The 24,653-nt window shown below is 43.9% G+C and overlaps 1 protein-coding gene across 3 annotated transcripts in view; it reads right to left on the minus strand.

Moving 5' to 3' along the window:
- Positions 1–1,644: 1,644 nt before the first annotated feature.
- The window catches only part of NFX1 (nuclear transcription factor, X-box binding 1), a 79,495-nt gene continuing 56,486 nt past the window's right edge, over positions 1,645–24,653 (minus strand). For 2 of the 3 annotated variants that reach the window (XM_081236207.1, XM_081236205.1), the window contains exons 14-24: positions 21,189–21,308; positions 19,176–19,255; positions 15,513–15,743; positions 14,543–14,616; positions 13,653–13,754; positions 13,048–13,089; positions 7,427–7,525; positions 6,758–6,824; positions 5,512–5,657; positions 4,730–4,834; positions 1,645–3,497 (exon numbers count right to left, since the gene is read on the minus strand). In XM_081236207.1, the coding sequence (XP_081092333.1) occupies positions 3,425–3,497; positions 4,730–4,834; positions 5,512–5,657; positions 6,758–6,824; positions 7,427–7,525; positions 13,048–13,089; positions 13,653–13,754; positions 14,543–14,616; positions 15,513–15,743; positions 19,176–19,255; positions 21,189–21,308 (1,139 nt within the window). In that variant the 3' untranslated portion in view covers positions 1,645–3,424. The remainder of the gene's footprint in view (positions 3,498–4,729; positions 4,835–5,511; positions 5,658–6,757; positions 6,825–7,426; positions 7,526–13,047; positions 13,090–13,652; positions 13,755–14,542; positions 14,617–15,512; positions 15,744–19,175; positions 19,256–21,188; positions 21,309–24,653) is intronic. The other variant, XM_081236206.1, reaches the window with a different exon arrangement.

Raw genomic sequence — 24,653 nt, forward strand, 5'->3', positions numbered from 1 at the left:
ACTGTTTGAGACTCTGCACCTCCCCCACAAGACTGACATTCCTTCTCCCCCTCCCCTGGCCTCGTCCCCCGCCTGTCCAGGCCCTGTCCAGGACAGGATCCAGAGCGGCTTGACACCGACCCTGCAATTAGGAGGGCTGCTTTCATCTCCTTCCTGCACACAACCTTCCACCACACGCCAGACTGTACCACTGTTGAGAGGAGCCAGCCCTGCTAGACAAGCCAGAGGGAATGCCAGAGTTAAGAACTTGGCCTCTGGAAAGCTCTGGCCCCATGAAGAAACTCCTGGTGGAGGAGACTGTGGGGCTGGAGGGGTAGGAAGATACCACCAGATTCTTAGGGAGCAAAAGTAGGGTCCTGATGCCCACTGGCTCCCTCCATGTAAGGGGTGGAGGTGTCTTTCCCTTTAGGCCACACTAAATGTAATTTACTTTGACGGGTAAAATTTTGTCTAAGGCTGCTGCTTAGTGAAGAATCCACCAAACACATGAGAAACAGCTTCCCCTTGCTGAGGGGTCTGAGGTCCCTTTGGTGATCCAAGGGGGGCTAGCTCCCTGCTGAACCCGGCAGCCTAGCCTACCCCCTGGATCTCCTGAACCTCTTCCCTCTTTGCAGCACCAACTCCCACCACCCTCTTCCTCTCACTTGGATCACTCTGGCAGCTCTTGGCTGGGTCTCTTGCCTCAAAGTTAGCCCTCCAATCCCTTTTACACACTCTGCCTGAGTGACAACTCTAGGAACAGGGTGGGCAAACTAAGGTCATGGCCAAATCTAGCCTGTTTTTGAACAACCCACAAGCTAAGAATGTTTTGGGTTTTTTTAATTTCTAAAAGGTTGGAAAAAAATAAAATTATTATTTTGGGACGTAAAAATTCTATGAAATTCTGATTTGGTGTCTATAAAGTGTTATTACAACAGAGTCATGCTCATTCCCTCATGTACTGTCTGGGGCTGTGTTCACACGACAGTGGCAGAGTTGGGTAGCCACAAGAGAAAGTCTAAAGTATCTGGCCCTTTACAGAAAACCTTTGCCAACTCCTGTCCTAGGGCATCAATCCAGCCATGCTGCTCTCTGCTTAGGATCCTTCAGTGGCTCCCTGTGGCTCTCTACAAACTGACCCCCGTCTACCTCTCCAGCTTAACAACTGTCTAGTTGTCTGCCCACTCTGGACAACTAATCCTTCCTCAAACCTCCCACAAACCACAGCCCTGGGCGTGTCTCATGCCTTTTACCTTTACTCAGCATGCCTCTCTCCTCCAAATGGCAGTCTACCATCTCAAGACTCAGCTCAAATGCTTCCTTCTGTTTTTGTTCCCCATCCAGGGGTCCTTCCCCTAAGCATGAGGGCTAATCCGTTCGTAGCATGCCACAAAAAACTCCTGGTACAGCCCTTCAGCTTTTTTTTTTTTGCGGTATGTGGGCCTCTCACTGGTGCGGCCCCTCCCGTTGCGGAGCACAGGCTCCGGACGCGCAGGCCCAGCGGCCACGGCCCACGGGCCCAGCCGCTCCGCGGCATGTGGGATCCTCCCAGACCGGGGCATGAACGCGTGTCCCCTGCGTCAGCAGGCGGACTCCCAACCACTGCGCCACCAGGGAAGCCCCCTTCAGCTTTTAATAAACGACTAATGACCTATTTGTGCCAGTCCAAAAAATTTCATTTTATTTGTTCAGGTATGTGTCCCCCACTGGATTACTAACTGTAAAAGAACAGGCCATGTCTGTTTCCCACAGCCCTAGCACATGCTGGCATGGGTAGGGACACAAGCATTCACCAGAAGTGGCCTGCTTAGCATTCTGATTTTTCACTTGGCTGGTATTATGGAGAAAGAAGATGCCTATATATTTTCTAGCTACTATAAACTTTCAGCACCTGTAACAGACCAGGCACCTCCATGTACATTATCTCATTTAATCCTCACAACCCTGGTGAGTTAGGTGATATCTCCACTCCACCAAGCAGCAGCAAGCTGTTACGTGGCAGAGCTGGAATCTGAGATCAGGTCTCCTGCTTCCTGCTGATTTTGAGATGCTCTCAATGTACAGTTCACCCACTGAACTCACTGCTTGAAAGAAGTAACAGATGCTCATGAGCTTCCTGTTGGGTGTGGTGCCACTGACCCTCTGCTAAACGGGCTCAGATAGAGGTGGTGTGTAGCTCTCCGTCTCTTCCCTCCAGTCACCTGTTCCCACTGCTGTACATCATGTCCTTCAAGGCATATCATCTGGGTCAGGACCAAAGGGCAGCCCTGCTCTTCCTAGTAAAATTAAGTGCCAGGTTTGTGATGTCACTTCTCAATTCTCCTTCTGTTGCTCTGGGGCTTGTGGCTTGTTCTGGAGCAGAAGGAAGTTGTTGGAAGTCTGGCCTCCATGCTGGAGAAGTGCCAATGCAAAGAGAGCCAAACTAACGTAACTATGGATGTACCTGCCTTAAAAGGAGCCTGAAGAATGCTTCCAGTGGGCTGCTGACATAAGCCCTGGACTGTCCACATAGTTTTTTGAATATTCAAACAGAGGTCCAGAGCTCAGAGACAGGGAAAGCCAATACGGCTGCTGCAGGCCTGGGAAAAAGCAACAGAGGAAAGGTAAGTGTCCCAGAGACTCTTTCTCAACCAGAGAGGAGTTAGGGCTGCACTGGTCAGTACACAGAGGCTGCAGTGTGAACCTGGTAGAAGGAGGAGCTTGCTCTATGTCCTCCACCACCACAATGGATAGGCTAACCTGTCTGTCACCACACAGGCTCAGCGATGTGCTATGAGAGGCCCTCCCCCGGACTCCAGAAGATGGAATTCTGTAAAGTCACCCGACCCCTCTCCTAGGTCTGGAATTGATGGTATTGAGGACCACTAAAATAAATTCAGCTAGGTAGACCTACGAGAATTTTTGACAAAAGACTCAGTTAAGACAGCTGGGTTTAACCACATGTGTGATTCCAGCTGTGGTGTAGCAATTCAGTGTTTGGTATTTTGGATTGAGAAGTTAGCCTATGTCTTTCCAAAGATGGTGATCACTTCGGATTAAAAAAACGAGGTGCACCTGATGCTGCAGGCATTTTTAGGAGGAGGATGGATAACTGGGACAACTGAGACCATGACTAAGTGACATTTTCAGGCTAAAATTCTGGTTTGACTAAATCAAGCCCCATGTTCCCCCAACCATCAGAGCGATCACGGTGGTGGTGTGAGGAGCCTCTGCAAATACGACTGAATCACTAGTGACCGTCCAGTCAGAGACAAACTGAAACACTTTAGACAGACAGAAGAGAGGACAAGGGGATTTCTGACACTCATGCTTTGGATGTATCAGTTCAAGACAGTATGTGAGCTCTGAGTCCACCAGGCAGTTGGGAACAAGCATGAATTATCTGCTGGCAAACGAGTCTCCACCCCACCTAATCATTCTTTTTTCTAAGTGCATCTTGATCGCCTCAGTCCTGGACATCAAAGTAGTCAATTACTGGCTCCTTGGCTATTTTCTGTAAATTACTGCTCCCAGGATTCCTGAAAAGCAAACACAGAATGATCAATCTTTTCTTGCTTGGGGGAAACAGACTCAGGTCTTGGAAAGTTCAGGATCAGCTGATTTACCATGTGTGAAGCTTTGATAAGACAGTGGGGTCCACATGAGCTGGTAACTGTTGCAATTTGGTGATGGGCACACAGGGGTTTATATTAATATATTATATTAATACCATTCTCTCTACTCTAAACATTTTCCACAATTAAGTCTTACCAAAAAAAAAAAATACAGCAAGCAAATGAAAAAAAAAAGATAGCATGTCATAAACAGGCCAGTAACTTTACGTCCCCCAGGTGGTACTGGACACAGCTGTGGAGTAACATGAGGAAACGCAGCTTGTGCTACTGGGAGTCCAGGCCGCCTGCTTCCAGGGCTAGAGCAGGGCTGGTGCTGGGGAGCTACACGGCCCCAGGTGCTCCTGGCTGAGGCTGTGCCCAATGGGCAACACCTAGTTGTCCCATCCAGTTCCAGGGGAACACAGATGGCTAGGACGCTCATGGTGACCTTGCAAACTTCCCTACCCAGAGGTTCTGTGTAGGAGGTACTGCTAGGCTTCTGTGTGGAAGGCCAGAACAGGAGGAGGGACCCCACTGTGTTTCCCAGCAACTTCCAGCAGTGTGGCCTTCTCACAGCAGGGCAGCTGGCCCCCTCCTGGGAAGGGAGAGGAAAGGAAGGAGGGATGAAGACCCCTTTCTGCTCCTGTCTGAGAAAACACTTGCCAGATTTGCTGCTTGCCAATGTGGTTTTCTTTTCTCCTTAAATCACGAACATATGCTTTTGTTGTAAAAATGCTTCAAACCATATATAAGCAGACAGAGCAAAACATGAAAGTTCCCCCCCCTTCACTGTCAACTCCCCCCTAGAATCCCACTTCCATCTCCAGAGTAACTGTTGTGGACCACATGATGCTCCTAAATCATCTGGTGTGACAGACTGAATCCATTTCCCAGTGTCACCACCTACACTGTGGAAATTATGGCCAGTGACTGTGCTCCCTGGAGGGGAAGTGGGCATTATAAACATCAAACTTGGGACCCCTCTGGAACGAGCATATGTGTCTAATATCTCAGTCAAACCTTATGTATCTGAACAGAGCACCCCAAAGCCAGGCCCAAGGAGGCCACCAATGGCTGGTGCAGCCCAGGGAAGTTCAGCCCCTGCTGGCTTCTCTGAACAGACAGGGCTCTTTGGAAAGCAGCTGAAGAATCCTTACTTGTCTGTCTGATGTCTATGATGAGGAATCGGTGGTGGAGGCCGTGACTGTGTCTCCTTTTCAACTACACCTGTCAGCGTGGTAGGAGGACAAATAGACTTCCCTCTGATAAAAGTAAGAACACAAAGTATTGAAAAGTTAGAACTGTCTGTGGAGAGAGGCAGACAGCTGGAAATCCAGTCTGAGACTTTCACTGTGACACTGTGGAGCACTCTCTGGTATGACCCGTCTCCTCTCAGGCACGGTCAACTTTGTTTAACCCTTGTCCCTTTCACCCACCTCTGCTGGGCCTGCTACCTGCTTCCTCTCATCTCACACTTGAGTTTTCTTTGTTGGGAGGTTCTTCCGACTCCCCCTGGTTCTGACAGTGATCTTAGGTCCTACTGTCCCCTCCTGGCCCACACGACCGCCTTGGTTTCCTCTAATGGCAAACACTGTTTACAGAAGATGCCTTGAGTCACAGGTCAGCATTCTTTCTGTTTCCATCATGCCAGGAGGACACAAGGGAAAAAGGGACAGATGTGATGGGCAGGTACCCACTCCAGGCCCTCAGGGTCTGATGTGGATTGTATCCTTTAGGTGTGTCTGGCCTGAGGACTGAGGCATGGGCTTTACTTTCTGGTCTGGACCTTTAGATCAGTCATAATGGCTGGCCCAGAGGCAGACTTTTCACCTCATCTTCCAAGGAAGGAAGGAAGGAAAGCAAATATTGACTAGCCCCGTTTCCCAGGTCCAGCTTGCTCCACTGAGCAGTTCCTTCTGTAATGGCAAGATTCACCCACCTGAACGCAGTGACCACGACGTTGCGCTTTGGTTCGCTGTCATAGCTCATGCTCTCCAGGCCGTACACTTGGGCCAGGTCGTGGATGATCCGGCGGTGGTCTCTGTTCATGGGAGGGAAGCAGTGGCTCTTCTTACTATTCTTTCCCTGTATTGAGGGAAAAGATGACTGATTGATAAAAATCATCTTGAAAACATGATATGTCCACAGAGGTCCTTCCCACCATCCCAGAACAGCCTGGGTCAATAAAGAGACAGTTGAGTTTTGGAGGCCCACAGCACACAGCATTTCACTGACTGCTAAGCAAGCGAGGCTGTGGGAGGATGAGGGCTGATGCACTTCCTTCATCTCCTCTGTGAGCCACATGGTAGCAGTTGGCCGGGGTTAGAGGAACAGAGGGCAAGTAAACTGAGACTTACACGGACAGTGCAATGGTTCCTCCCGTGGGGCCCGTAACTGGGGAGTGAGTGATGTTCCCAAGAAATGACTAAATAAATTGAAGACTTATAAACAAGAAAATCTCACTTCCTATAAAAAGTACATTCTACGTTAAAAATCATGAGTGTACAGATACAGACATGCAAGCACAGAAATACATTTGCTCAGGCTTCCTAGTTAGGAGGGGAACAATGGTCCCATTTTCTCCTCTGTGTTAGTATCCTGCTGGGAAGTGGGAATAGAAGGGAAGGGGATGACGGGATGGCGGGAAGGAAACCCATCTTACAAGATGTGGAGCTAAAGTAGCCACCTTGCCCTCACCCACAGGCCCCTGAATGAAGAGGGAGCCACCGAGGGGCTGGCTGCCTCCAGGACAGCTTCACTCTCTTGAAGGAGTCTGTGCCGCTACCCATTCAACTTTTCATCCTCGCCCAACTGTTTCTCTCCTGCCTTTGGGGCACTAAGAACCAGTGTGTCCCATTATACAACAGCCCTTCAGAGATCTGAGGACCGAGCATGTCTTCCTAAGTATCCCTACTGAATCTCTTTCGTCCAGAGTTTCTTCACCCATTCTTAGGCATGGAGCTAGGATTTTTATTTACATTTAATATTATTGCAGGTATCTTTTCTGAACCAGGACAGGGTTTCCATGGATGTTATAAATGGATGGGCTTTTGGGAAAGATAAGGATCCTCAAGGCAGCTGTGACTTTTTCCTATAACTACTTTATACCGACAGTGTTTCTGGGACTTGACATTTTTATCAAGCTGGCCTTAGAGACATGTACAGCTGGATGTTTTGACTTCAACCTTATTCACGGCCTCCACAAGGGCTTCCATTTCCTTCTCAATGTCACTGACAAACTTTAAGTCTTTCCTGTAATGAGAAATAACCACAGTTAATTTCATTTGTTTCTGATCTTCTGAGAATCCCTTCTACCCACCCTCTGCCTATAAAGTGCAGGCAGTGGACAGTGTGGGCAGAAAACCTGCAGAGGTCAGGAACTGTCAGATAACAGAAGGTTGAATGTGATGGAACAAAGGAAGAGAAAGTAAGAAAACAAATATGAGAAAAGGGAAGATGGAAGGAGAACTAGCCACCAGAGGGCCAGGAGACTGGAGGAAAATAAGACTTTTTACCACCCAAGTGAGGACCACCCATGTGATTAAGACCTGGGCAGACAGAGGTGGAAGGTAACCAGAGATCCTTCAATTCAGGCTAGTCCAGCCCTTGGGGGGCCCTAATTCCTACTACAGGGCCTGTGCGCACGCGCGTGCGCGCGCGCACACACACACACACACACACACACTCTTTCTCCCAGTTTTGAGAGACCAAGAGAAGGATTTTTATTAAACATCATATAATCCCTTACAGATATATAAACTGGCTCAGTCACAGAGGACTGCATATTAGTTACTACATCTTAAAAGATCACTCTGGTAAGCCACAATTAAGAAAGTAGGTAACAACTTACATACCTAGCATCTTCTTTCAAACTGTCACTGAATTTTGACCCTGAAGAACGTACGTTGAAAGGATCAGAATCATCACTGATATGAAATGCCTCTGCTAACCGCCTGAAAGTGAGGGAGAAGTAAGTAAATGAAAGGAAAGGAGGGGGAAGAAAACTATCTCATAGCAACAGAGTGCCCCCCAGGTCCTAAGTTCTTTATACGTTAATGATCTCATTTCAATAAACCTAATTATTAAGGAGAATAAGAACAACTTGGGACAAGATATTGAATTGTCTTCAAAGAACAAAACAAATAAGACAGATCTAGATGGTTCTGAGCAAGCTGTAGGCTGACACTGGGGACTTAGATTGTAAGGTGAAGAGAAGGCTGAGGGAGGGAAAGCACTGGGGATGGTCAATGGGGGATGACTTCCTCTGAGGTTTCACCTAAACATCAGATACATAGACAGATAATATTAAAATTAATATCACTTTAGAAAATAAAGAATTGCATTTACAACATAAGCTCTGCATTATTTTTAATGTATTTCCTTTCAGATTTTTCCTCTGTAATTTTTTTTTTTTTTTTTTTTTTTTTTAAATTTATTTATTTTTATTTTTGGCTGTGTTGGGTCTTCGTTTCTGTGCAAGGACTTTCTCTAGTTGTGGCAAGTGGGGGCCACTCTTCATCATGGTGCGCGGGCCTCTCACTGTCGTGGCCTCTCTTGTTGCGGAGCACAGGCTCCAGACGCGCAGGCTCAGTAGTTGTGGCTCACGGGCCCAGTTGCTCCGTGGCATGTGGGATCTTCCCAGACCAGGGCTCGAACCCGTGCCCCCTGCATTGGCAGGCAGATTCTCAACCACTGCGCCACCAGGGAAGCCCCTCTGTAATTTTAAGTAGTTGCAATCAGTGTATATAAAACTTTGAATCTTTTTTCACCTTATTATTATGTGATTAGCATTTCTCATATTACTATTTGATTTTCACACTCCCTGTATTAATAGCTGCATAATCTTCTAATTATATATATCCCACAATTTACTTAAACAGTCCCCATTTAGGTTTCTTTTATTTGTTTTTTCTTGTCTTGCTCTTTTTCTTTTTTCATTTTTTTTAAAATTTATTAAAAAATTTTTTATATCCCATTTAGGTTTCTTCAACAGTTCTCCAGTTTCTCAATATTATAAGTAACACAATATCTCTGAAGAAAAAGCTTTTGAGATTCTTTTTCTGGAAAATGTTTCCAAGGTGTGGGATAACTGGGTTAAATGGTATGGACATCAGACCCTTGATCATCGTGGTCTAAGGGCTCCACAGCGCTGCTGCTGTTTTGACCAGCAGTATGTGAGTTTCGTGGCACCTCACCAACATCCAGGTATGTATGTCGGTTTTTGTTTGTTTGTTTGTTTTTTTTAAGATAGATACAATTGAGCTTAGCACTTAGTACAATTTTCTTTTACACAGAGATAGGGGTCTCTTATATGCTTCATGCCCATAAGAATTTGGTTTACTGTTGCTAGATTTTCTAATTTTTTAAGAGGTTTAATTTTCAAATTTTTAAGAGAATTGCTAGGGGGGAGATATTTCGATGTTTTGATTAGTTGGCCACTAATTCAAACACAAACACCAATAAAACATGTCTGTGGGATGAATATGGCCAGCCAGTTTTTCATTTTTGCAATGGAGCATATATTTGCAACTTTATTTTTTATTTATCTATTTTTTATTTTGGCTGTGCTGGGCCTTCGTTGCTGGCTTCTCTCTAGTTGCAGCGCACAGGCTCCAGAGCGCGCGGGCTCAGTAGCTGTGGTGCGTGGGCCCCAAAGCACACAGGCTCAGTAGTTGCAGTGCGTGGGCTTCTCTCTAGCTGCGGCATGCGGGTTTAGTTGCCCCACGGCGTGTGGGAATCTTAGTTCCCCGAACAGGGATTGAACCCATGTTCCCTGGACTGGAAGGCGGGTTCTTAACCACAGGACTACCAGGGAGGTCTCTATTTGCAAGTTTAGATGGCATTTTCCTTTTCAATTCACATTTTTTTTTTCCTTAGGTCTGTGAGTATTTAAGAAGAATCCTTACATAAAGGGTCATTATGTTATCATTCAAAGATCGAGGAGAAATTCAAAAGGCTTTCAGAAATAGCTAGTTCTAATTAATAACTGACATTTGCCAAGCATCTACTATGGTTTAGGCTTGTGCCAAGAGTTTTATGTATATCTTCCTTAATTTAATGTATAATCCTCATAACAACTCAGGGAGGTAGGTACTATTATTGTCACCATTTCCCCAAATATTTAAGAAAATTAAGGCTTGGAGAGATAATGTGATTTGCCCATGGTCACATTGCTAATTGATTTGTGAAGCTAGGATTCAAATCTGGGCAATCTAAGCTAGAGCTCTGGCTGGCTCAACTACCATGCGATACTGTCTCAACTACATAAAGGTGCATTTCCATGTTTTTGAGACCTTCTGTGTATTCACCACAGCATTTCTGAATATTCAGGACTCTTAGTTCACATTTTGAAGTGGAGAACGATGTTACAGTCCTTAAGGGACAAGAGTTTTGAATAGCAGTTATTACAAAATTACCACAAGGGTCAAACCAAGGGAATTTGGGCAGTGCTATTAATCATCATGTTACCTTCTATATATTTAGCCACCTAAAGAGGTATTGTTAACAACTGTTGAAGGTCAAACTTCTAGGGAAAACAAGACTGCACTTTGTCTGCATTTGTCTGTTTCTGCTTAACTTTTTATCTTGAAAAATTTTCAAAGAAAGGTAAGTTCCAAGAATATCACAATGAACTCCTACATACTCTTCAGCTAAATTCTCCAAATGTTAGTATTTTCAGAGATATACCTTTAATCTTTGTTGGAACCAGAAAATTTGCCAGTCATTGAATAAATGCCCCTTAATCTGATAAGGAGTATACTCAAATAACTTACAGCAAACATCATACATAGTGGTGAAATACTTAAAACTTTCCCTATGAGACTGGAGATAAGTTAGAAATACCTATTATCACCACCCTTCATTCAACACTGTACTGGAGGACAGCCCTGGTGGCACGGTGGTTAAGAATCTGCCTGCCAATGCAGGGAACATAGGTTCAAGCCCTGGTCTGGGAAGATCCCACATGCCACGGAGGAACTAAGCCCGTGCGCCGCAACTACTGAGCCTGCGCTCTAGAGCCCCTGAGCCACAAGTACTGAGCCCGCGTGCCACAAGTACTGAAGCCCACATGCCTAGAGCCCGTGCTCCACAAGAGAAGCCACCACAATGAGAAGCCCGCGCACCGCAACGAAGAGTAGCCCCCGCTCACCGCAACTAGAGAAAGCCTGTGCACAGCAATGAAGACCCAATGCGGCCAAAAAATAAATAAATAAAATTAATTAACAAACAAACAAACAAAAAACACTGTACTGGAGGCCTAGCCAGTGCAATAAGGCAAGAAAAAGATAAAAGTTAAGAATTAGAAAGAAATTAGAAGAGGACATGATTGTGTACATGCAAAATCTAAAAGAAGCTAAAGATAAACTACTAGAAATAAGTAATTTAGCAAGGTTGTGAATACAGGTCAACAAATATCAACTGTATTCCTATATGCCAGCAACAAGCAATTAGAGAATTAAATTTTAAAAGTGATACAAGAAAAAATACCAGTTATAATAGCATCAAAATACATCAAATAGCAAGGAACAAAATCTACTGAAAGATGTACAAAATCTATATAAAGAAAACTATAAAATATCATTGAGAGAAAACATGACTAAATAGAAGGATATACTTTGCTCATGGATTAGAGGCCTCAATATTATAAAGATCTCAAATCTCTCCAAACTGAACTATAAATTAAATACCAGCTCAATCAAAATCCCAGTAGTTTTTTTTTTTGCAAATATTGATAAGCTATTTCTAAAATTTAAATGGACATGCAAATGGCCAAGAACAGCCAAGACAATCTTGGAGAAAGACCATGTTTGAAGAGACATGCTACCAGTTATAAAGGTACAGTAATTAAGATAATGTGATACAAGCGCAATGGAATAGAATGAGCTCAGAAATAACCCATACACAATATGAATACTTGATTTAAGACAAAGGTGGCACTGCAGAGCACTGGGAAAAGGATTTCTTGATAAATGATGTTGGTCAAATGAATATTTGTATGGAAAAAATGGAATCATGAACGCTCCTTATACCATGTTTAGAAAAAAAAAATTGGTCCAGGTCAACTATAGATCTAAACGTGCAAAATAAAATAAGGCTCCTAGATAATAACACAGAATATCATCACGACCTCAGGATAGGCAAATATTTCTTAAACAAGACATAAAAAGTACTATTCACTAAGGAAAAGACTGATAAACTGGACTACATTAAAATTAGAAACTTCCATTTATCAAGACACCAGTTAGAGAGTGAAAAGTAAAGGCACAGAGTGTGAGGAAAACAATATATAAAACAAAGGACTCATATCCAAAATATATACAGAATTCCTAGTAATCAATATGAAAAAGACAGATGATACAATTAAAAAAATAAGCAAAGACCTGAAGAGGTACTTCACAAAAGAGGATATCCAAATGGCCAACAAACATATGAAAAGGTGCTCAACCTCACCAGTCATCAGACAAATATAAATTAGAAGCTCAATGATATCTAGTTATACATCTACAAAAATGGATTAAAATGCAAAAGACGGACAATTCCAAGGGCTGACACAAACAGAGAGCAACGGAAAATATGACCCTACTCGTGGGAGCGTAACTGGTACAACCACTTTGGACACTGTTCGGCAGAATCAATTAAAGCTGAAAATATGCATACCCTATTAATCAGCAATTCTACTCCTGAGTTTATATCCAACAGAGATGAGTACATATATATAGCAAGGCAAGTATAAGGATATTCTTAAAAGAGCATTATTTGTAATAGCCCAACACTGATAACAACACATATATCTATAAACTATAGAAAAGATAAATGATGATAAATTAATACAATAAAATATCATGCCGAAATGAAAATTAACAGAATGTTGCTACATGTAACAACAGGAATGAATGTCACAAATGTAATGAAAGAAACCAGACAAAAATAATACAAACAATATGATTTCATCATTTACATAAAGTCCAAAAGCAGACAAAAATAATCTAAACTGTTAGAAGTCAGGATAGAGGCTATATCTCAGTGGAGTGTAAGAGTGGGTTCTGGTAGTTTTCTATCTCTTGACCTTGGTGCTGATTATACCACTGTATTCCCTTTGTGATGACTCACTCATCACTATAGTTCTGATCTATATGAAGTACATTATACTTCAACGTAACAGTTCATTAAAAGAATTTTAAGTCTCTTGTCTCCATTGGAATCAGGAAGTCTGCCAGTCTCTGAATTAGTATGCTTTGGAGCATGTGATGTTTATACTTGCCTGAAACCACACAAGCTCATGTTTCAGAAATATGCTGAAATCACCTAACTGGTTTATCCTCAGACACTTCGATTCTTGATGATTGAATTTCTCCTGCTCCCCAACAGCAGCAAAAGACTCAGAGCAGGTGCTGAATGAATGAAGGGTTGCTCCCTCCCACTAATTTCACAGAGCTCAAGGACAATTAGATAAACAGCAGTTGAAACTACTTACTTTCTCCTTTCCAAGGCTGAACACTCCTCATCACACTCCAGCCTTGAGAAGCAAATGAAAAAAAAATTAAGTCAGGGTACAAGTTTCACAGCTCCTGCTCAGCAATAAGTTCTTAGATGGTCAACCTGGAGACAGAACAGACTGGCCAAAACAATGGCTGGATGAGGTCCTTCTCAAGGACAGATGCGCAGGCCTCTGAGTTACGGGAGACTAGGAGTTCTGAGAAGGGCTTCAGAGTGTCCCCTGGCTGCTCAGCCCCCAAAATGTTCCCGGCGCCCCCGCGACAACCCCACCTCCCTCTCTCGACACAGCAAATCACTGTTCTCTGTTCTCCTGTGGGTTGGAATAGACACGTCAAGGTCTCTGCTTCCTCTGGCTACTGTCTGCAGTGAGGCCCAGAAAAGCCTCCTCTGGTCTTAGCTGTATCCCGAGTAGGACTCACTGCATTGGAGTGGGTGTGGTCTCTTAATATGAGATGTCTGTTGAACACCTACTGTGTGTGCAAGGCTTTCCTGTTGCAGAATGACACAAATGAATGGTCCCTGCCCTTTGGAAATTAAGTCTAATGGGAGAAAGAAGGCACAGCTACCCATCTAAAAAATTACCTGGCTTGGTGAATTTCCTTCTTAGTAATTAACTTGCTGATTTCCACTGAATCTCCAAGCTGCATGTCTGTTATTTTGGAGGCCATGGAAATAGCAGCTATTCTGAAGTATAAAAAAGAAAGGGAAGAAAGGCATTGCAGTTTCACAAGAACCTCCCCATACCAGGCACACAGAACACTTCTTTCAAGGCAAATCTACCACTCGACAATCTGTGTGGCCTTGGAAGCCCATCTATTATGAACTATCCACAAGTTTATGTGGTATCTCCTCGATTAGATGCTAAGCAGCTCCACAGGAAATGAGGTAATCCATTCCTCAGTACCCCCTTGAGCATCCGGGCCAATGCCAGGCACTCAGTGTGTATTCAAACACAGTCAATCTGATGTCTGCATACTCCTAAAGTCCCATCTCCATGGTGCATCTCTGCATCTATTCGTCCATCCATCCCTAAACACCTCCACTTCTGTACGGTGTGACCACACAGGTCCCAAGATTTCAGGAGGCTGCAAAGACAACTCACAGAACAGTCAGAACCCCCCAGACCACAGCCAGAGTGCAGGACCTGGTCCTGGCTGTGCCCCAAGTGGTGGAACGCTGAAGCAATGCACGCAACTTCAGGACATCTTCCCTTCTGATCTCATGGTGTCATAAGACCAGAAGGGAGAGAGAGAGGAAGGAGGAGGAGAGGAGAGAAACAAAAAGGTTATTTCACAGATTAAAGTTAGGGAAGGTAAGGTACATAAAGCAGTACTTTTTCTTTTAACCAGAAAAACTAGACTCAAGAAAATTTATTTTAAAAACCTTCCTTAAAAGTTGCAAAGGTCCTACAATAGACTCCTGTATACCCTTTATCTAGACCCACCAATTGTTAACATTTAAGTAGCACTAACCTTTGATAAGTACTGGATGCTTCAGAGCAAATCATGATTTCTTTTCTTCGTCCACATTCACACTGCAGCTCTATCTGAAATAAGATTAACATGTAGCAACTTTCAGCCCACGGTAAATATGTGAATGGGCAGGTTTCACTTTTAAAGCCTCTCTCAAATCAAACCACAGCAAGAGAATAGAGAGACAGTGAGTGGCTACCCTCCAAGATGGAGGAGCTAACCACACATGCAAACTGACAACGTGGTGCTTGACATGCTAGGAGGGAAATGTCCAGTCGACAGCGCCCCTTCCTGGGAATGACTTTTGTCCTTCATCCTGCCTGAAGGGGCAGGCCTAGAATGAAGTTTTTACCACTGAACCAGAGGTGTAGACACTTGACCCAGGACCAGCCAAGGTCTAATCGACTCCACTTCATCCCTCTGCTTTCACCTCCTCGCGGGGGAGACACTGCTTAATCCCTTAGACCAGGTAAGCCCCTCACTCAAATGTTCTTGTGGCAGCCCCTACAAGGGGGTAACTACTCCTTCATGACATTACCACAGTCACAGTTAATTATCTGAGGAATTAATTAGTATCTGTCCCTCTAATTAAAGGAACCACGTGTCCACTGTTCACTGGTGGAGCCCCAGCACCTACCACAGCATTACATCTTACACAAAATAGACACTTACGTATTTGTTGAATAAGTGGAGGGGACAATCAGAGTCTCTCTTGAGAATCTGATCGAAGGGAGACAGAAACTGGTCAGGTGGCAGTGGGTACTTTCTGAATTAAAAGACCATCTCAAGCTTGGCAGATAGAAGTCTGTACAATTTACTCCACCCTTCTCTTGTTAACTTAACTTGCAGTTCCTTGCAACCAAAGACCCCTGGTAAGGATGTGTGCCCAGGTGCCACTGTAGGCAGTTCTGGACTCATCAGCAGCCCCAGAACCATAGTCAGTGCCCCACCAGGAGCCAGGATTACTCACCCTGGCTTTGCAAGCAGTCACAGGGCAGGGTGAGCTGAGGTGGCAAGGTGCCATACATGGGTGGCCACAGTCAGCTCTGGAGATGGTGCAGGGCTGCTTGCAGACCTCATCCACAAGACACTCTCCTTTGTGACAGAGTCTCTGACACCTGTGCATCCCACACGGTAGCATGGCACCGCAGGGTAATCCGCAAGAGATATCAACCAGGTGACAAGGGATGTTGCTTCGTAACTAGGAGAGACAGAAGTAGCCAGATTCTCATCTCCATGCAGGATTTGGGGTGGATTTTTAACTTCTTACTTAAACATTTCTGAACTTTCAAAAAGAGCATGTTTTTAAAAAAATTATTTTTATCTGAAACAAAAATCAGGCTGTTTTTCAAAGTCTGAAAGGTTAGTTTGAAAAGAAAACAAACCTGAATCTTATTTAATAATGCTTGTTATGGGACTTCCCTGGTGGCTCAGTGGTTAAGAATCTGCCTGCCAAAGCAGGGAATATGGGTTCGATCCCTGGTCCAGGAAGATCCCACATGCCGCGGAGCAACTAAGCCCGTGTGCCACAACTACTGAGCCTGCACTCTAGAGCCCACGTGCCACAACTACTGAAGCCCGCGCGCCTAGAGCCCGTGCTCCGCAATAAGAGAAGCCACCGCAGTGAGAAGCCCGCGTACCACAACAAAGAGTAGCCGCCGCTCGACACAACTAGAGAAAGCCTGCGCGCAGCAACAAAGACCCCATGCAGCCAAAAAAAAAAAAAAAAAAATGCTTGTTATGATCTAAAAGGATTTGTTTTAGCAGCTGAGTGTGACTTGCAACATAAACTTCCCAAGGCTGGTAACAAGCATGTGAAACCAGATAACTAGGGAGTTTCTGAAAATTTTATGACTCACTGGGAGGATCAGGTGACCTTTTCCCTCTGCAAACAGCTAGGGCACTGAGTTCACAGAAATCCTGGGGGTGGGGGCACCCTTGGCTCATCGTTTCAAGACTGCTTGCAGGGCTGTTTTATGTAATTAATTACTCAACTCTCCTCACATCTCCCAACCCATGATCTCCACAGTTTTAGACAGCTCTGTCATTAAAAAAATTAAGAGGCAACAGGCCGTGGACCAACCAAATCATTTTTTTTTCTTGAGAAATTGCCTCCATTCAGGATTCTTCACTCCACGAAAAAGATGCTGGAATTTTATTCCTGTGGAACCAAAGGTTACTCTTACATATTCACTCAAATTCTTTTAAGAACCCTCAAAATGAGGAATATACTTCGACTCTGGTGACACATAACTTGTACTCTTGAAAAGAGGCCCACAAAGCCTAGGACGTACATGCTTTGGAATCAGTATTTTGGTAGAATGTAGTTCCCAGTCATTAAACACTCACCTACTCCACCACTGGGATAATTTGTGCACATGCTATGCTCTCTGTTGTCCCCTCCCCACATTACTTGCCTATCTTCTTACTGTCCTTTAGGATGTTACTTATGCTACTTCCTCCAGAAACACCTGGGTAAGGGGGCCCCTTATATCCCCTTCAGTACTCTGTACTTCCCACACTACTGTACATTTTTTTTTTCCAGTATTTATTTATTTGGCTGTGCCAGGGCTTAGTTGCGACATGCAGGATCTTTTAGTTGTGGCATGCATGATCTAGTTCCCCGACCAGGGATTGAACCCGAGCCCCCTGCATTGGTAGCACAGAGTCTTAACCACTGGACCACTAGGGAAGTCCCATACACTACTGTACTTATAATCGACTGTTTACACGTCTGCTTCCCACCTCAGAGTAAAGGCTCCACAAGGGCAGGGGCGGCACCTGTCTTGTTCATTTCTGAATCACCCAAACCTAGCCTGTTACCTAGTACATAGCAGGTACGCAGTAAGTATTTGTTGACTGAAATCCAGCAACACAAAGATGACACATGGACGTCTTAGAATGGTTACTCTCAGAGGAAGTGAGATTTTTAGAGGAAGAATAAATACCAAGGATTATGACTTGAGAACCACTGACAGGAAATAAGTGGAGAAAAATATGTCCATCAAGATAAGAATACCGGGGCTTCCCTGGTGGCGCAGTGGTTGAGAGTCCGCCTGCCGATGCAGGGGACACAGGTTCGTGCCCTGGTCTGGGAGGATCCCACATGCTGCGGAGCGGCTGGGCCCGTGAGCCATGGCCGCTGAGCCTGCGTGTCTGGAGCCTGTGCTCCGCAACGGGAGAGGCCACAACAGTGAGAGGCCCGCGTATCGCAAAAAAAAAAAAAAAAAAAAGATAAGAATACTGAAAGCATATTGTCATAGTTGTCAGGAGTTTCAAGAAATGTTGGCCAACATGTTACAAAGTAAAAAAAGCAGGTTACAAAACAGTATAATCTTCATAGAGTAGGGGAAAGAGTGTATCACACATGCCTGGAAGTCTATACACCAGGATGTTAGGAGTATTTCTTTCTGCATAGCAAAACTGTATTATCTTAATCGTCTACAATGAATATGCATTTTTAAAATAAACAAATCTTTTTAAAGTGTTTCAAAGTGTCTGTAGTCAGCGGTGCCAAATATAGCTTAGAAACTAAGAATAAGGATGAAAGTCCTTCATGGTAATGGCAGCGATTAGCCTGGAGGAAGGTGTATGGCCGATCAGTCAGGATGGAAAGCTGCTTAGGGAGTAGAGAGAAGGAATGGTGGCAACTGGTGGAGAGCCCACTCTCACTCTTGGGACATTCTCACTGTAACACCTTTCCCCAGACTAGCAACCCCTCCCCATGCTGGCTAACCTAGAAGTTGTCTCTGAACACGGCTCATGCTCTCAAGGCCAACTGGCTGAGTTTCATTTGATTGTAACCAGATTAAAAATGAGAGCAGGGACTTCCCTGGTGGTACAGTGGTTAAGAATCTGCCTGCCAATGCAGGGGACACGGCGGGTTTGAGTCCTGGTCCAGGAAGATCCCACATGCCGCGGGGCAACTAAGCCTGTGTGCCACAACTACTGAGCCTGCACTTTAGAGCCCACGAGCCACGACCACTGAGCCCGCACGCCACAACCACCGAAGCCCGTGAGCCTAGAGCCCATGTTCCGCAACAAGAGAAGCCACCGCAATGAGAAGCCCGCGCACCGCAACGAGGAGTAGCCCCTACTCTCACCGCAATTAGAGAAAGCCACCGCAACGAGAAGCCCGCGCACAGCAATGAAGCAGCCAAATAAATAAATTTTTTTAAAAAAAATAAAAAAAATAAAAATGAGAGCAGAATAGATTCAGAATGCTACCTACTGTATGATTCCATTTATGTGATATTCTGAAAAGGCAAAACTACAGGGGCAGACAACAGATCATTGGTTGCCAGGGCCTGGAGGTAAGGGGAGAGTAACTATGAAGTGGCCCAAAGGAATGTTTGGGGGTGAATGAATGCTCACATCTTGACTGTGGTGGTGGTTACGTGACTGTACGAATGCTTTTGTCAAAACTCATATACTTGTACACTAAGAAGGGTACATTTCATTTTATGCAAACTATACCTTAATGAAAAGAAAAAGAAAAGAAAAACAGTGGCAACAGCAAATCTCTGCTTCTTGGAGTATATTTATTTTGAGAAACAATGAGGCTAACACTCTAAACGAAATCCAATCATAAATCTCTGGTTGGAACAATGAACACTTGAGAGAGAAAACTTACCTCATGTTTGCCCATGCACCACTTCTGAGTTAGAAAAGTACAAGGGGGACACTTGTCCTCACTATGACAAGAATGATACACTGTAGAAAGAGAAAGGTAAAATTAGGAGTAATGTTTAAAATTAGGAATAATGTTTAAACATAGACTACTACACATATTATAATGGTATATGACATGGAACTTTTAAATTTCAGAGCTGAGTACTTTTTAAAATGGTCACTGGAAAGTAAAAGTAGTTGGCTTTATATTAAAGTGTTGAAAGATGAACATGAGTGAGAAAAAGAAACCCAACCGAGGGGCGAGAGGCACAGAAGCAGAGTAGGAGGCAGTTTTTCTACTCTGTCTCCTGTGGCACTGCCACATGGTCTGTCCACATTACTCAGTCATTCTTTTGGTCCTACCTTACACAGCAACTGCTCCCTTTTGTTCAGACATCTTTGTTATCTCATCTAACATGCTTCCTCTGACTCCTTTCAATTTCCTTACTGCCTGGAAGAGGCAGTTCATTCAAACTCATCTCCTACAACAAAGCATTCCTTGGCTGACCACACCCTGCCCTGAGCGCTCTTGCTCTCCCTGACGTCTTAGTTCTTACACAGATGGCTTGCTGCCATGCTATCTGGCCCTTCTTCATGTATTGGCTGGTTGTGTCAAATGTTTTCAACTACCATCTTCTTCCTCTCAGAAACAACAGAACAACCTCAAGGCCATGGGCTATTTTTCCTTCCTCTGATCCTCCCTCTATGTCTGACACCGTGCTGGATATACAAGAAACACTCAAGAAAAGTTAAGTGAATGCTGAATGAAAGCAGGCTAAAACAAAACAACTCACAAATAGTTAAGTCCTCACTATGGACATCAATCAGCAGGATTTGGACTTCATTTGTAACATCTACAAGTGACTATAAAGGAAGTGAGTACAAGCGAGTGGGTGACATCTGTTTGGACATTAACTTCATGCTGGTGTGAACACCATAGCAAGTGCTTGCAAACTAAGCTGGGAGGGCTGCCTTAAGGTCTCCAGGAAAGGAGGGACTTTTCACTTCATGAGGAATTTACTTAATTCTTTTTCACTCTATTAACTTAAAAAATTGAGAACTGCTTGTCTATTTGTCAGACTAAATCATATGGCCAGATTTATTGTAAGTATCAAATCCAGTGACTTAAATTATATCAGGTTTGCCTCTGGGACTTGGTAAAATGAAATGATAGGGCTAATATGGTCCTAGAGGAAGCCAGTGACTAGACTGGACAGAAAATGGGTGATGTCAAGTAGTTATTTACCTGGTGCCTACAGCAGTCTATCACAGAAAAACTGGAAACAAATGTCCAGCAACATGAAACTGACTGAATCAGTTATGGCCCATCCATGTAACAGGACACTCCACTACCATCTAGAAAAATATTCACTGATAAAGAGATAGATTAAAATTACAATAATAAGAGGGGAAAATATCTAGTTAAAATAAATTCATTAGGATCTCACTTTTATTTTAGGAAAAAAAATGCAAATATATATTTTTGCCCATGGAAAAAGGCCCTGAAAAATATACACTAGAGCGTAATTCCTAAAAGGTGACATGAGAGATGATTTAATTTCAATCTTTTGACTTTATCTCTATTTTCTTTCTTTCTCTCTTCCTTTTTATGTAATAAACATATATTGCGTCTACAACAACAAAACCGAATTACTTTTAACTTTACAAAAAGATGCTTAACTTTGAAATATGCACCAGAAGTGGAGGCCACAAAGAAAGAAGACAAGACCAGCTGGGGATTCTCCCAACCCTTTGGGTGTGTTTGACATCCACAGAGTAAAGCATTGGAAGGCACTGTGATTCCCAGCTGTGGCCCAGATCTCAGACCCATCTTCACAGAAGCAGCCCCTGAGCACAGGGAACAAGGAGGGGCTACCATAGTGTAACCTCAGAGCAGTGAAGACCATCATGCAACATCCTAAATGACACAGTGTGAGCAGGCTGTGAGGTGTGGAGGCAAGGAGACAGGACCCACCTGGATGGTCACATTCATGGACTCTGGCACAGGTCTGGGTACACTCAGGGGGCCTGGTACCACAGGGAACTGGAGGGTAGATCACTGACGCGCCACAGTGGCAGGTTAATTCATCAAAACCTGGTGAAGCAGCAGGTGAAACAAAACAACCCTTCATGAATTTGAAATGTGCACAAGATAATTACACACATTTTTTTTTGGCTTCTATTTTTAAAGGAGAATTTTTGGGGGGGCTGCTCTTTTTAAAAAGGTTTTTATTTCATTAAAGTTGAGCTGCTGGCAAAGTGTTCAATTTTTACTTGCAACAAACTTTAAGTTCATGAGTATCCCAAGACACTTTTACATGTATTTTATAAACAAAAGATCTACAGACCATCTCTTTTGACAGAACAGGAGACTTCCACTAAAAAAAGATTCTTTTTTTTTTTTTAACTTTTTGGTTAGGAAAATGGATAGAGACTATGAAAGACACAGGTAGTTAACAAACACAGAAAAATATGCTTTTGAATATAAACCTCAGAGAGCCACTGAAGCCATTAAAAAAATTCTTATAAGTATAACTGACATCTATCATGATAAAAATACGAAGTTGAGATGAAGCCGAGAGCTACATCTGAGTTCACTAGGCACAGTTCACAAGCCCAATCAAAAATGAGAATTCACATGGGGCCTCCAACAAGTGGCCCACTTTGTCAAGAGCTCTCCTAACCCTTAGACCCAAAGGGGAGCTAGCTCTTCAATCCTGGTCCTTGGTAGAGGCTGGGTCTTCGGCCATGGTTCTCAACTAGGGACCAAGAGTCAGAAAGCCGAGGCCCTCCAGGATTCCTCTACCCACTGCTCTTCTCCAGTCAGCACTCTCCAGAAAACTCTTCAGAGGCTATATAACATGGTGGAAGGAGCCCTGTAAATATAGCAGGAGACTTAGGCTTCTAGTCCTGGACCTACTTCTCACTTGTGCAGTGACTGTGGGCAGGTAACTTAACGAGTCTGAGATTGCTTCCTTTTGGTCAAATGGGGATACCAAACTTTGACCTGTCCACTCAAAAGTTTATTGTGGGGGGTGGGCTAATATATGTGAAACAGCTAGGGAAAGAGTAAGGGGCTACATAACTTGTTTCTACGGAACTCCATGTGTGTGACTTATAACAAAGCACTTAACTCCTTTTTGAAATATGGTAGGCCTAGTATTCCACAGAAGGTATGCTGGGAAACCCTGCTCTAGGCTAATCTTTTAATGTAGCAGTTCTCAAAGAGTGCTCCATTGATCCCTAGGACTCCCTGATGTTTTCAGGGAGTCCACAAGGTCAAAATTATTTTCATAATAATACTTAGATACTATTTGCAACATATACTATGTTGACATTTGCATTGATGGTGAAAAAGCAACAGCTGGTAATACTGCCAGGGCATTAGTGCAAATAAGGCAGTAGTGCCAAACTGTAACCGTTGTATTTTTCACTGCCACGTACTTAGAGTAGATAAAAAATGACAATTTCACTTAAGAAAGTCCTTGATGAAGAAGTAAAAAAAAATCTTGACCCTTAAATACATGTCTTTCTAATATTCTGTGGAACAAAATAGGGTATCTGCTTCAAGCACTTTTGTTGCACACAAAAATACAGTTGTCCCTCAGTATCCTGGCAGGGAGGGATTGGTTCCAGAACCCCCATGGGTACCAAAATCTAAGAATGCTCAAGTCCCTTATATAATATGCTGTAGTATTTGCATACAACCTATGCACATCCTCCTATATACTTTACATCATCTCTAGGTTACTAATAACACCCAATGCAATGTAAATGCTATATAAATAGTTGCCAGCAAAAAACAAATTCAAGTTTTACTTTTGGAACTTTCTAGAATTTTTCCCGTTGAACATTTTCAACCCACAGTTGGTCGAATCTATGGATGTGGAATCCATGGATGTGGAACCCTCAGATATGAACGGCTGTCTGACCTCTGGTCATCCTAAAGAACTGCAATTTTCTGAGTCGTGAGCTGAATTGTTGAATTAACTTCTTTTTTCATAACACACCGTTTTACTTGAAAAAGTGACCGACAAACTATGATTATTCAGACTTGGGTATTTTGGCAGACATTTATCAAAAATTAACAGTGAGACCATCACTTTAAGAAAACTGACTTTGCTGCCAACGATAACATTCAAGCTTTCAAGTGAAAACAGAATTTTGGAAAATATGCATTTATCACTATGAGCTTGACAACTTCCTAATACTTTTCCCCAGAGTTTTCTGATGGGATTGGTAGTATATTAATGAACGTGAGTTTTTAATATTGTAACACAAGCAAACCCCATCTTAGGATCACTGCTTACATCCCAAGTTTCATACATTCAGGAACAACAGAGGAATGACTTCTTTAAAAGTCTCAATAGCTTTTTCTGCCTGTGGATGCTGCCGAGTAAGCAATTGTGGAAGCCTGCCCCCTCTACTGCCGTCGTGTCTAAGTCAGTCTCCCAAAGAGCCTGAACAGCTGCGGAAGCTCCTCATCAGACGTTTGAGCTTTGAAACAACCGATGAGAGTCTGAGGAGCCACCTGAGCAGCGGGCAGCGCTCACAGACTGTGTGGTAACAAGGGGTCCAAACACCAGGCGCTCTAGAGGCTTCAGGTTTGTCACGTATGCCACTGCAGAGGAGGTGGATGCAGCCAGGGATGCGAGGCCACACAAGGTGGATGGAAGAGTTGGGCAACCAAAGAGGGCCATCTCAAGAGAAGATTCTCAAAGACCTAGCGCCCAACTGTGAAAAGGATTTTTGTTGGTGGCATTAAAGAAGACACTGAAGAACATCACCTAAGAGATTATTTTGAACAATGTGGGAAAACTGAAGTGATTGAAATCATGACTGACTGAGGCAGTGGCAAAAACAGAGGCTTTGCTTTCGTAACCTTTGATGACCATGACTCCGCAGACAAGACTGTCATTCAGAAATATCACACAGTGAGCGGCCACAACCGTGAAGTAAGGAAAACCCTATCTAAGCAAGAGAAGGCTAGCGCTTCATCCAGCCAAAGAGGTCGAAGTGGTTCTGGAAACTGGCGGTGGTCATGGAGGGGGTTTTGGTGGGAATGACAACTCTGGTCGTGGAGGGAACGTCAGTGGTCGAGATGCCTTTGGTGGCAGCCGTGGTGGTGGGGGATATGGTGGCAGTGGGGATGGCAGTAATGGATTTGGTAATGACGGAAGCTATTTTGGAGGTGGCAGAAGCTACAATGATTTTGGCAATTACAACAATCAATCTTCAAATTTTGGACCCATGAAAGGAGGAAACTTTGGAGGCAGAAGTTCTGGCCCCTATGGTGGTGGAGGCCAATACTTTGCCAAACCACAAAACCAAGGTGGCTCTGGTAGTTCCAGTAGCAGCAGTAGCTATGGCAGTGGCAGAAGGTTTTAATTACTGCCAGGAAACAAAGCTTAGCAGGAGAGGAGAGCCAGGGAAGTGACAG

This window comes from Mesoplodon bidens (genome assembly GCF_964165515.1).
Source record: "Mesoplodon bidens genome assembly, chromosome: 6".
NCBI lineage: Eukaryota > Metazoa > Chordata > Mammalia > Artiodactyla > Ziphiidae > Mesoplodon > Mesoplodon bidens.